Here is a 13,611-nt window from a genome sequence, read left to right on the forward strand (position 1 = left end):
ATAAGCTGGGAATAGCTACACGGTCTCTGTCCTGTCTCATCTTAGGGTTACTGATGGGAACCAAGTGAAATTTATGAGATTTGTGAACAGGCAAAGAGCGCTTTATAAAAGCCAGGTGTTTCCAGTGCTGACTGTGGGGCTTTCTCCTGGTAACTACTCACCAAAGCCTCCCTGTCCGCCCCGCCCTGGCTGCATCGGCCTCACCCACTGCATCACCATCTTTTCCATCACTGTCTTCCTGCCTCTCAGAGGTCCTGTCTCTTCATCTCCCCCGTCCATTTCCGGGTCTGGCTCTCGGGACCCTGCGACCCCTCCAGGGGCTCTGGTCTCCCTTTCCTTGCGGTAGTCGCTGCCCAGACGACCCCCACCCGGTGCGCCGTCCTTTGGCACAGCCGCCGGGCCACAGAATCGCCCAATAAGAGCGCCGGACTGAAGTCTGACAGCTCCAGAAGCGGCCAATCGAGCCGGGCCAGGGAAGGGGGGCTCAGCGCAGGGGCTGAAGTTGGGTTGAATGGGGGGAGGGGGATTAAAGGGGGATACAAAAGAGGGAGCTAGGACTCGGGGCTCTGGAGCCCCAGCCGGGGGCGGGGGAAGACCGCGCTCCACCCAGGTCTGGTGACAGGACCGCAGGCTGGATGCGGCTCCTAGCGCCAGGGAGGGAGGGGCGCAGCGAGAAATTTAGGTGAGGAAGGGGAGCTGGGGTGCCCGCGGCCAGGCCTGAGGATGCCCACGGGGCGCCGAGGCTGCGGCCGCGGCCAGGCTGGGGGCGGAGGCGGCCTCTAGCCGATGTGAGCTGAGGCCCGGGCGGCGCGGGGGGCGGGGAGGCAGCGGGAGGAGGGGATGCGGAGGGCTCTCAGGCGGCGGCGAGCGGGCGAGAAGGGAGGAGCGGCGCGAGCGGCCGGAGCGGCGCAGGGCCCGAAGCGTGCATGGCGCGCCCTGAGCCGGGCTCCCGCGGGCCCCCCCGGAGCGCCTCCTGGGCGCCGCGGCTCTCAGACGGGCCCCTCTGGGTCGGTTGCTTCTGAGCCCCGGCCCTCGATCTCTGGATGCCTTACTCCCTGGGAGAAGCCTGCCTGCGTTGGGGCAGAACGGCGGCAGCGGTGCGCCGGATTCCGCCCTCCGCCTAGTCTTTCCGCGCGGGCCGCGGTGGGCCGGCAGCCGGCGAAGAGGAGCTCCGGGCTTGCGGAGCAGGCGCGACAGCTCTCCCGGCCGGCGGGTCCCGGCCGGCCCAGCTCCGTTTGCTGGAAACGGGGAGGCAAGAGGGGAAGGGCCGCACCGCAGGACCCGGTCCCGGACCAGGACCCCGCCCCCTGCGCGGACGCGCCGAAGGCTCGGGTCGGCTTTCGCCGGGGCCACGCTTCCACTCTTGCCGCGGGAGGTGGGGGATGCGGGCGACGGCCCCCCCGGGCTCCAGGACCCTCCCCCCCGGGGCTCCGGAGCTGTTGCTCCGCCCGCCGCCCCCTCCCCCGTCCTCTCCACCTCCCATCCCACCTCCCCACCCCTCGTAAGAAAATAATGCTGGCTGGCGCCTGCACCTCCCAGTCGCTCCCAGTCCGCTGCGAGGAAAGGGCACCCGCTGTGTCTCCTCGCCGGGACCCCCGCCGAGCCGCCCTCGCCGCCGCTGAGTCCCGAGAGCAGCTGGGCTCCGCTTAGACGGAATCTTCGAGCGCCGCGCCCGTGCACTGCTGGCCCGGGGAGGCGCCGCCCGCAAGGACACCTCTCCGTTCCCCCTTGTCCGCAACTCCGGCCCTCGTCGAGCTCGACGCGAACCAGGAGCCCGGACGTCTCTCCGCGCGCGACGCAGCAGCAGCCCGACCAGTCCTCGCTGCCTCAGCTCGGAGGCAACTCCAACTCGGACTTGGGACTTCTGACGCGGATCCTCAGCTACTTCTCACCTCGGGCAGCGTCCTCCTCCTCTCCTCAGGACGGGGGTGCCAAGATGTCCCGCAGCGGCTCAGGGCCCCGGGCCGCCCCCGACGTGTGACCCTAGCTTGGTCCCCCTGCTCGGCGGTCCGCCCTCCCCTTGGAGACCCCCGGCCCGGCTTCCGGGGGAGGAGGGAGACGACGAGGCCGACGGGGGGATGTCCGGCTCCAAAAGCGTGAGCCCCCCGGGCTACGCAGCGCAGAAGACTGCGGTGGCAGCGCCCCGGGGCGGCCCCGAACACCGCTCAGCCTGGGGCGAGGCTGATTCCCGCGCCAATGGCTACCCCCACGTCCCCGGGGGTTCGGCCCGAGGCTCCACCAAGAAACCAGGGGGGGCGGTGACCCCGCAGCAGCAGCAGCGCCTGGCCAGCCGCTGGCGCAGCGACGACGACGACGATCCTCCGCTGAGCGGCGACGACCCCCTAGCCGGGGGCTTCGGTTTCAGCTTCCGCTCTAAGTCCGCCTGGCAGGAGCGCGGCGGGGACGACTGCGGTCGCGGCAGCCGCCGGCAACGGCGGGGCGCGGCCGGCGGGGGCAGCACCCGGGCGCCCCCTGCGGGCGGCGGCGGCGGCTCGGCTGCGGCGGCGGCCGCGGCGGGCGGGACGGAGGTGCGCCCCCGTTCGGTGGAGGTGGGCCTGGAGGAGCGGCGGGGCAAGGGCCGCGCGGCCGACGAGGTGGAGGCCGGCGCCGTCGAGGGCGGCGAAGGGTCCGGGGATGGCGGCAGCTCGGCGGATTCGGGCTCCGGTGCGGGGCCAGGCGCGGTGCTGTCCCTGGGCGCCTGCTGCCTGGCGTTGCTGCAGATATTCCGCTCCAAGAAGTTCCCGTCGGACAAGCTGGAGCGGCTGTACCAGCGCTACTTCTTCCGCCTGAACCAGAGCAGCCTCACCATGCTCATGGCCGTGTTGGTGCTCGTATGCCTGGTCATGTTGGCCTTCCACGCGGCGCGGCCCCCGCTCCAGCTGCCCTACCTGGCGGTGCTGGCGGCCGCGGTGGGCGTGATCCTCATCATGGCTGTGCTCTGCAACCGTGCCGCCTTCCACCAGGACCACATGGGCCTGGCCTGCTATGCGCTCATCGCCGTGGTTCTGGCCGTCCAGGTGGTGGGTCTGCTGCTGCCACAGCCTCGCAGCGCCTCCGAGGGCATCTGGTGGACCGTGTTCTTCATCTACACCATCTACACGCTGCTGCCCGTGCGCATGCGGGCCGCGGTGCTCAGCGGGGTGCTCCTGTCCGCCCTCCACCTGGCCATTGCCCTGCGCACCAACACCCAGGACCAGTTCCTGCTCAAACAGGTAGGGGCCCACTTGGCCACCGGGACTGGATTGCGGGGCAGGCAGGCCTCTGCTTGACTCCAAAGAAAAGGATCCCACCCTTACCCTTTAGAATGGTGAAAAGAGCCAGAAAGTCAAGGCTTGGCCATATAGACTGTCTGGGAGCTTTGCACCCTCCTCTGAGCCCCAGCAGCTTCGTTTACAAAAAGACTCCTCTTGTGTCGTTTGCAATGTTTCTTGCCCCATAGATAATGTACACTGTGGGAATGCAGTGAGCAAGGAAGGTTTTGGAGGAGAAAATTGTATGGAGTGGTCTCCATCTCTTCCTGAGCTTCTGTTCTTGCATACAAAAGGCCCCTAACAAAACTGGCAGGACCCTCTAGCGGCCACCCCCTCCTAAGCACCACTGCTGCTTTGTTAATCCAGCCCTGGGTAGAAGGTTGGGGAGGGGACACCCTGCACCCCTTGCTCAGTGCTAAGGAGGAGATAGCAGGAACCTGCCACCTGTCTGAGGCTGGGGATTTGAGAGCTGGATATATCCCTGAACTTGCAAGAGGACTGACAAGTTTGTTTCAGTTAGCAAAGTGCCCCAAACCAAAAAGCTGCCTTTAGCTAAAGTGGGAAGGAGCCTCTGAGATGTGTGTGGTGGCAATTCCTCTTCTGGCCTGAGCAGAAAGCTGGTGTTGAACATCATGACCCTTTCAGGTAGGTGCTCCTGGTCATTGCTTGTGGTGGGGGCATTTTATCCCTGCTGGGATTTGAACTATAGGTTCAGGAAGAAATACAAGTTTTGCCTGGTTAACTGGCTTCTGGGAGAGGGGCATGTTGGCAATCCTGACCTCAGGGTGAGAGGAGCCCCTGATGTCCACACCATCTCCCTTTAGTGTCCCGTGGTCTGGTTTCATGGTCCTCATCCGTGATTGCTTCTGAACCTGCTCTTTTGCATGCTGCTCCACTCTGAGAGTCAGCTGGGCCCTTGCTACAGGCAAGTTTCTTCACCTTGGACCCCAGTACACACATGCCTCAACTGGTGTCTGCTTTATTTAATAGAACCTATTAAGGGTATTCCATTATTGTTGCCTTCCTCCCTCTCCCCTCTTCTGGTACTTTCCCTTAGACTTTTATCCTCTTGAGTACTGCATCTTGAGTTGTTCTCCTGTGTCCCCTGGCTTCCTGGACCCAGTATTCTCCCATAGTAATTAGCATTGGTATGGCTTTCAGGGCTCTGGGCTCTAGCTGAACCCGCAAGGTGCTCTGTGACTGGGAGGGAGGGGCATGCAAGCTCTCTGGGCCTTCGCTGCCTTTTCTAGAGAATGAGAGGATTGTTTATGTCCCTTCCACTTTTAAGGTCCTCTGCCCCAAGCCATACCTCCCTACAGGGAGCCTTCTTCCATTCCAGCCACACTGGCCTCTTGGTCTTCTGCATGATTAACAATAGAGTCATAGCCACAGAGTGGAGCACTTACTTGTAATCCAGGGTCCACTGATTTTGCTGTCTATCCAATGTAACCTCCTTGAAAGCACAAATCCCAAGGTATATGTGTTTTTCCTTCTCCATTCTCTCTTCCTTGCCTAGGACAGTGCAGAATACTTAGTAGGGCTTTAATAACTGCTTGCCAATATAGTTGGGGTCCAATGAGTGGAGTAGGTGGGGATGTTGATGCTAAGTTAAAAGTTTCTGATCTGGGATCAGAAGAAAAAAAAAATCTTTAGAGACCAGCTTTGAGCTCAAGAGAGAAACCTTTTGAGAGGTGGTGGCGTAAAAGTTACTACCACTGTTAGTGCTTATGAGAGCCTCAACTCTTTTGACCTGAGGACTCTTGCTTTCAGATGGTCGTTGTATCTTTGGGGACTGCTCCTGACTTGGGTGGATTGTAGCTTTTCTGCAGAGGAAGGGGCATGTCATCGGTATGGAGATTTTCAGGATAGTTCAGGGTATTTTGTGAACCAGACTTGGGACACAAGGTCTGATTACAGATGTAGGTATGTTTTCTCCTGAGGGAGGTTGGAGTCAGATCCCAGGAAAAGGGTGCTGAACCTGGGGTGCCCCTATTCCATCTTAGCATGAAAATACCCTTGCAGCAACAGAGAGTGTCTGACTGACTTCCCCTTCTGGTTCCTTAGGCAAATCCCTCTTCCTTCTCTCCCCACCCTCACTGGCTCCCACCCCATTCTTCTTTTACCCGTTGTGGTCTTTAGACTTTTGCAAGGCTGTGGGATTTTGGGTGGATTTACACTTACTTTATATGATCTGTCCTGAGTGGTGCAGAACTTGTTATGAATGGTTCAAGACAAGGAAATGCAAACATTTCCTCTATTTGGCTTCAGAGAAAACCGTATCTTTTTTTGTTTGTACTTGATTTACCCTTTTGATTATGCTTCATATAAAATTTGTCTTTCTTGAACAAACCGTGCTGGCTGACGGGGGAATATTAGTGGGACAGTCTAGCATTAACCTCTGCTTCAGTTTACCCCAGAGCAGCAGGCATGTGAAGTGGTTTGGATTAGATGCCTTGTTCTTTTCTTTGAGGAAGACACACATGTCCAGGGAAATGGGGTGGCAGTGAGCAGTTCCTATGTTAGGGCTTTGGGAATTCTCCCCTCAGTGGCTTGGGCACATAGTAGGTCCTCAGTAAACTGGACTGGCATTTCTTTACTGCTCCTCTTATAAAGCTGGACCCCCTCCCCCTTAGCTGAGGTTCTCAACATCATTATCTGACCTGTGTATTTTATTCTTCTTCAGATTCTCTCTTATGTGTGGGGCTCTGCCCTTGGCTCCCACTAGGAGAAGCATTTGGTTTCTTAACTGGAGGCTCCTGATGGTTTTGACTCAAGGGAGGAACAGGACACAAAGTGCCGCAGCCCCTCTTAGTGGGATGGTGCTTCTTCCCTTCTCTGTCCCTGTGGATCTGTCCCTAGTGTTTGTCAACCTCCCCCTTGGCTCCTTATCTCTCTCTGCCTGCTCCTTTCCTCTCTGACTTCCTTTCTCTTCCCTTTCCCTCTGGTCCCTGTTACTGTCTGCCCACCTCACCTTTCCACTGCCTTCCTGCAGGCTCTTTTTTCCCATCTCTCCCTCCCCATTTGAGGCCTCTCTGCCTCTTCTGTGCTCTTGTCTCGCCGTCGTCTCCTGTCTCCTCACTGGGGTATATAGTAGGAGCGTCATGGGGTTGTTTTTTTCTCCTCTTTTGCCTGTTAGAAGTCCCTCTGCTCTTCCCATACCATAAATAACACTGGAGCATCTGCCAAACACATTCCTCACTTGTGTTAATAGGCTGCAATGATGCCGGAGCCTGTCGCCATGGCAACCTCATTTTTGTTTGACTGTATCCCACTCTGCTACATAAAGCTTCAGCACGCAATCACACAAAAACAAGCATGCTCACACAACTATTACATATGCTAGCTATTAATGATTATTTTGGAGAAGGCATCTTTGTGCCCTGTGTGGGCAGTGGTCATTTGCACTTCAGGAGATGAGTAGCTCTACCATCCGGTCCGGTGTGACTCTAGGTGATAATGGATGGAAGAGCTCTTTGAAAAGTGGAGAGTCCTGTTCAAATATGTAGTATTATTGTTACGCATCCATATTCAACTTTCCTGACATGGTTTCTAGGAAGAAGATTCTGACCCTCTGTGGGTTTCTGTGAACGTGGGGGAGCCGCTAGGGGTTTTTCCTGCAGTGTGGGACAACCCATTTTCCACCCGACCCTGTCTTTCTCCAGGTTCTTATGCCCTTCCCCCTACCCCTTTCAGAGGAGCTCAGTGATTTCCTGCATTTCTTCTTTTGTGCCTGTTTGAACCTACAACTGTCACCAGTTGTTCTAGTGATCAGAAAGGCACAGGCGCTGTGTGGGTGAAATTCTGTGACTGTGAGCACGTGTGTCTGTAGTGAGGAGGCAAGGGAGTGGTGGGGGTGGGGATGTGGACTGAGAAGCAAGGCTGTGGCTGCCCAGGGGTGCATGTGTGTGTGTGTGAGCATGTGTGCATCTGTCTATAGGGCACAAGCCTGACCCAGGTGGTACACGTGGCCCTGGGAAGCCTTTGTGTTAATTTTGAAAGGAGATCATGGCAGCCCTTTCCTGTTTATTCTTGGCTGGTAGTTGGCTTCCCCTGGCCGTTTGCTTTTTTGGTCCTGGGCCTTGATGGTTCTTGACCTCTGGCTCCCTAGGGAAGTACCTGGGGCTCTTCTGACTCCATGGAGTCCCTTTCTTCTCTTTCAAGGATCTTCCTGCTACCCACCTGCTCAGCAGCCCAGTGAGCCCTGCTGAAGAGCCACCACCTGGTTCTGGAACTTGGCCCAGAGGCCTCTCTGGCGGGTCACTCTGGCTGCCCCATGTGAGATGCTGGGTGGCGTGGAAGAAGACACACTGTCACCCACAGGCCCAGAAATTGTCTGCCACCAGTTACTTCCCCTGTCACCTGCATTTCTGGATAGAAGAAATTTGGTGGTGAACTTCACCAGCGGGCTTAACCCCAGCACAGCAGCAGGCTGGGGTTGGGGGTTGGCTTTGGGTTTGGAGTGGAGGAGGGTCTGCTTGTCTTGCCTCAAGACTGACGGTATTAGCTGATTATATTTGCTGATTGTTTTTTAGATTGCCTCTTTCTCTAGAAGTTAGGAGGGGGTTTTGGAAAGGAGCAGATGTGGAGGGGAGCAGAAGTGACTGGGGTGGGGTCATCTTCTAGATTCCTAAGATGCGTTGATCCCTGGGGGAGGACTTCGGGAATGTCGGAGTCTCGGTGGAGGAGCAGACTGTCCAGCTGCTGTATTTGCAGGAAGGTTCACTGTTAATAATGCAATCTAAGTGTCTGCAGCAGGAGCAGGAGGACTGTGTGCTGTGGAGCACAGAACAGTGTGCTCACGTTTGTCTGTAAAGAGGACATGGATGATGCATTAACATCATCCATCACAACCCTGCAGAGAGTTTCAAAATCAGTGTGGAAAGCTTGGGTAGGAACTCTCCTGTGCATTCAAGCTCTGGCCATGAGTCCCTCTCATGGGGTGGGGAGGGGGGTGCAACTGGAGCACATAGGGCGGTGGCCCCTGCTTGGGCCAGGCTTCCTCTCCTCTGAGGTGTGAATGGAACTGCCACCTTGATCCTTACCAAACAGGGACCCGAGGAGGGAGCCTCTCGTGATGGCACAGCCTCTTGCTGGGTGCCTTCCTGTCCATGGCTGCCTGCTTGCTACTTCAGTTAACTTTATCTTGTGGTGGGTGCAATCTGTAGTCATGTGTTTCCCAGGAGCGTAGCCTGTTCTGGGAATGAAAAGTTTGCTCTGGGTGCTTCAACATGATGGTGCTCGTAAATCCTTTGGGTACAGTTATGTAAGTGAGGCCCTAGCATCCTTCTCTCATCCATGCTTATCAGATGAAGGTAGCTGGCTCATGGAAGGCAGGATCAGCATTCATTCTGCTCCCAAACACAAAATTGGAAAGCCATGCTTTTTTTTTTTCCTCCTTAAGGCACTATCCAAATGTAGGACAGGGAAGATTTCTCTTTACAGCATCGTGAAGAAAATCTGGGGGTTTCTAGTTAGTGGACAGTGAGTATAACGTGAGCCTGCCTTTCGGAGTGGCTATTAGGAAATGCCCATAGAACCTTGGTTAGGTTTACAGTCTTATCCAGTTCATCAGAGGACTGAGGGCTGGTCTGAAATACAATGGCCTCTTATTCTAGAATTCAAAGGAGAGTGATAAGTTTTGTAAGGGGACTGGAAACTTCTGAGAGGGCATTTGAGAGAATGGAGGATATTTATCTGGGAGAAGAGCAGACCTTCTCAGGTGAGAAAACCTAATGTGAAGGGCAAGATGTTATTGCTGGGATCCCTGTTTTCAGACGTTAGAAGAGGAGCTAAATTATTTTCTGTTGGAATTCCTGTTTTCAGACATTAAAAGAGGAACTAAATTATATTCTGCTGCTCCCAAGGGTAGGCTTGTGACAAATGGGTGGAAGTAGTAGACAGGCCTCAGTTATAGGTAAGTGATACTTTTCTAGCCATTGGGGTTGCAGCAGCCAAACCAGGTGCCTCTTGGGGTAGCCAGCTCTCTGTCAGTGGAGGTATTCAAGTGGAGACTGGATGGCCACCTCCTAGGCTTGTTGCTAAGGAAATTGACTGCTTGGTGGAAGTTTGGATGCGTCACTGACTGCATCATTGATTGTTAACTTTGGCTTATCATAATCACCTGGGAAGTTTTTGAAAAATGCAGACTCTCAGGCCCCACTGGGAAGGTACAACTTCCAAAGGTCTGGGGCGGGGCCCAGGAATGGATCTCTATTTAAAACAGCTTGGAGCTGGTTGTCAAGGCTCCACAGGTGATTTTGATGATCAGCTTTTAGGTCTGGCATCATTGGCCAAGATAACTGCTCCAGTTACACCTAAGCCTGGAATCCTTTGGATCAGTGTCTTGCAACAGTGTGGCAAGACCTGGGAAATTCCACCGGGGTGTCCTCTTTTCATGCCCATCTCAGCCCCTGTTTAAAAGAAGCACAATCAGTGCATACATGCAGACTTGTTGGGAGGCATCCAGGTGGGGCTGGTGAGTGTATACTAACTTACAGATGCAGATCTGGAAGGCGATTGGGTCATGGGGGCGGTAAAACAATGAGAGGGATGCTCAGCCCTGGACTCTCTCTTGTTCCTTGCCCCAATCCTTTTTGAGGCAAAACAATCTGTAGCTCACCTTTTGAGATGTTAGTAGAAATGGGCCTAGGTTTGACTTGTGGTTTATTCATTCGTCTGGTTAGTGGATATGAAAGCCACTGACATCCCAGATCCAGGAGGGATGGTATAGAGTGTGGAGAATGAGGAAGTCAGGGGGTGGAGGAACAAGACAGGGACAAGATAGGGAGGAATTCTGAGGTGGTGGGAAGGAAGGGGAGTGTGCCTTAAAGAAAGGAAGAGGAGATTGGAACTGTGAGTATGGGGAGGGGAAGGACTTGGAAGTGGGGGCAGGGCTGTTCTCTGGGAACAATGAGATATGGTCACAAGAGAAAGAGGAGGGTAGACAAACAAGCACAAGGAGACAGTAGAGGCTTTATTCCTTAGGCCAGCCTCATGTGTTAGTGTGAAACTGTAATAGGCCCCCTCTCCCTGCCCATTACCTCTTGCTGTGGTCAGGTTATGAGCTGCCGCATCTGAGCTTGAGGCTCTCTGACCTCATACCTTCATGGCCCCCTCTTCCTTCCCCTTCAGGGCTCCCTGGGCTTTATCACAGAACTCACTGAGGTCCCACTTGGCTTTGGAAGGGGTCCTAAGGGACCCAGTGCCTTACCTCCATTAGTGCTCAGCACACAGTAGGTGCTCAGTGAGGGTTTGAATGAACAAGCGAGTGAATGAATGGGTGGTGGGGTGGGTGGACGTCTGCACGCAGACTCTAGGCTCTGCCGAAGTGCTAGACCAACACCTCCACAGAAGGAAGCGACGCAGCTCGGCTTGGAAGCCTATTTTGGTGGGTTGTAATCCTAAACTCTGAGCAGGGCTTCCAAAATCCCTCCTGCTGCAATTTAAAATGTGTGCCTTCTTAGAAACAGAGAGCTGTTGCCTGGCACTGCCGATAGTATATCACTTCACAGATTTGAAAACCATCATTAAGTCGTTCTTTTAGCCTTCTCCCTAATTGTTCAGATAACAATCATTTATTAGGTGCTTACTGTGTACTAGACACTGTGCTAGGCCATAGGGTTGCCAAGATGATGGGTTGTAGCTCTCAGGACTGCCTTCAGCCCAGGCTTTCCCACTAAGTGTGTCCTTGGAGGGCTGTTTATAGATGTCTCACGTACAGTAGTCCCTCCTTATCCTAGGGGGATACAGCCCAAGACCCCCAGTGGATGCCTGAAATCATGGATAGTACCAAACCATGTTTTTTCTGTGTATCTATACTTGTGATAAAGTTTAATTTATAATTATAAATTAATTTATAATTTAGTCACAGTAAGAGATTAACAACAATAATACAACAGAACAGTTTTGACGATATACTGTCCACAGTTTCACAGATAGAAGATTTGTTCTTACTGTAGATCTTAGCAACCGCAGCATATGATTTATTTCTTTCCTTATTAAGTTGAGAACTTTTACATTTTCCCTTAGAGAAAGCACTTTAGGGGCTGGGCACAGTGGGACCGGGCACAGTGGCTCATGCCTGTAATCTCAGCACTTTGGGGGACTGAGGTGGGAGCATCGCTTGAGTCTGGGAGTTTGAGACCAGTTTGGGCAACCTAGTGAGACCCCTGTCTCTATAAAAAAATTTTTAAAAAGGTTAGTCAGGTGTGGTGGCACATACCTATAGTCCTAGCTACCTGGAGGCTGAGGTGGAAGGGTCATTTGAGCCTGGTAGGTCAAGGCTGCAGTGAGCTGTGGTCATGCCACTGTACTCCATCCTGGGTAGCAAAGTAAGAGAGCCTGTTTCAAAAAAAAATTAAAAAAGAAGGAAAGCAAGTGCTTTAGAGCTTCTCTCTGGCATATTTGAACTACCAGTATCACTACGCTTGTATTCTGAGGACATTATTAAGTAAAACAAGGGTTCCTTAGGCACTGCAGCACTGTGGCAGTTGATCTGATAACGAAGCCAGCTACGGCGGGTGAGTAGCATGTTCGGCGTGGATCTGCTGGACAAAGGGATATTCATGTCCTGGGCAGGGTGAAGCAGAACAGGGAGCTTTCATCACACTACTCAGAATGGTGCACAGTCTACAAGTTAGGAATTACTTATTTTTGGAATTTTCCATTGAATATTTTGAGACCATGGTTGACCGTGGGTAACTGAAACCATGGAAAGCAAAACTGAGGTCAGAGGGGACTGTTTTACACAAATACTGTCTGTGTCAAATAAATTTAGGAAATACTGGGTTAAAGAATTCTTAGGCATTAAAGCTTTTAATATGTAATAGGTATAAGAATTTGCCAAGAGGGGGGTATGGCATGAAGCCTTTTTCAGACACGTTTCATTCCAGCAGCATTTTCTGAAGGAACCTAGTGGGGGGAGGGCATTAGTGTTTGTTAGGACACACTTCTTAAGGGGCTGGGAGGAGCCTTGACATTTCTCAAGATCTAGCCCCTGGCCTCTGGGCCAGGCCAACCCAAAGACATCTAGATGGGGGCATTTGTTTGGTGGCTTTCCTCCCTCAGGAAGATTACTTCGACTGCATTGGCCTGCTGCCTGCTTTCAAGTCTCAGTCTCCATCTGGGTCAGAAATCCTGTATAACATAAATTGAGGGGGCTGGCAGGGACTAATGGAATGCCTCCTTTATCTTGCGTCAGTTTCTTTTAGGAATTTTCTGCTGTCATTAGACTTAGTAACACATTGGGCTTCTGCACAATGACCCTTGGTGGACTTGGGGTCCCTTGAATGTCTTTCTGGAACTTTTGCTTCAGGCACTGAGTATGTGGCTGCCCATGGTGAAGTAGTGAGGGACCCTTCCAGATCAGCTTTTTCCAAATGTTTCTTTCCCATCCCCACTCTCCAAAAGGAGGAAACTCATTAAGCATATTGAGGATAACCAATAGCCTATATTGAGTCTTTACCACAAACCTGGCATGAGCTAATCCCTTCCATGCATGATCTCATCCAATCTTCATGTCACCCTTACGAGGAAGACATTTTTTATCCTTTTTTTTTTAATTTACACCACTCCAGAAGCTGGGTTAAGAGAAGGTAAGTAACTTCCCCAAGGTCACACAGCAAGCCTGTGACAGATGGTTCAGCACCCTGCCCCTATCCCCTGGGCATGTACCTTTAACTCATGCCAGTCAGACTTCCAGCTCCTACAACCTGAGGGTTTTCTCTGGCCTTCAACCTTGGGGCCTGCTGACAGGGTCAGTCAGAAGTGCCAGGGAGTTACCCACCAAGAGTAGCTGTCAACCAGTGGGTGTTGGGCACTAGTAGATGGATGCCCCAGCTTGTTTGACCTCGGGGTTGGGGGAATCTCATTCTAAGGCTGGCATTCCGCATGGTCTCCCAGAGCTCTCTAGAAGGGTTCATCTCTAATGGCTCACAGTAGTTATAGGCTTGATAACACACTCTTCTTTTTAGGGGCTTTCTTTGCTTCCTTTCTCATTTCTCCACTCCTCTACTCTCCTTTTAATGTTTCCCAGGGTCACCTCTGAGAAAAAGTCACTTGTACTCAAATCCTTGTCTCAGGCTTTTTCTAGGGGAATCCAAACAGCGAGTGGAGAAGCCTGCATTCTAACCGAGGTCTGACTTGAACACCAGGGAGGCAGGGAGGCTGCTTTCTAAGGACAAAATGCATGAGGTGCAGACCTCCATAGCACACTTGGAGCCCTGGCCCTGCCTTGGTCCCCTCTCTTCCATTTGATAGCATGTGCTTATCAACAGCTGATTGATTGCTGGACTTGAGAAATTATACAAACTTTAAAAGACAGTTTTTACTTTATTTTTAATTTTTTAATTTAATTGTATTA

The 13,611-nt window shown here is 53.3% G+C and overlaps 1 protein-coding gene across 2 annotated transcripts in view; it reads left to right on the top strand.

Annotated features, from left to right (window-relative positions):
* Window positions 1-855: 855 nt before the first annotated feature.
* The window catches only part of ADCY5 (adenylate cyclase 5), a 163,770-nt gene continuing 151,014 nt past the window's right edge, over window positions 856-13,611 (top strand). For both annotated transcript variants that reach the window (XM_035274004.3, XM_035274005.3), the window contains exon 1: window positions 856-3,212. In XM_035274004.3, coding sequence (XP_035129895.1) covers window positions 2,079-3,212 — 1,134 coding nt within the window. In that variant the 5' untranslated portion in view covers window positions 856-2,078. The remainder of the gene's footprint in view (window positions 3,213-13,611) is intronic.

This window comes from Callithrix jacchus, chromosome 15 (genome assembly GCF_049354715.1).
Source record: "Callithrix jacchus isolate 240 chromosome 15, calJac240_pri, whole genome shotgun sequence".
Lineage (NCBI taxonomy): Eukaryota > Metazoa > Chordata > Mammalia > Primates > Cebidae > Callithrix > Callithrix jacchus.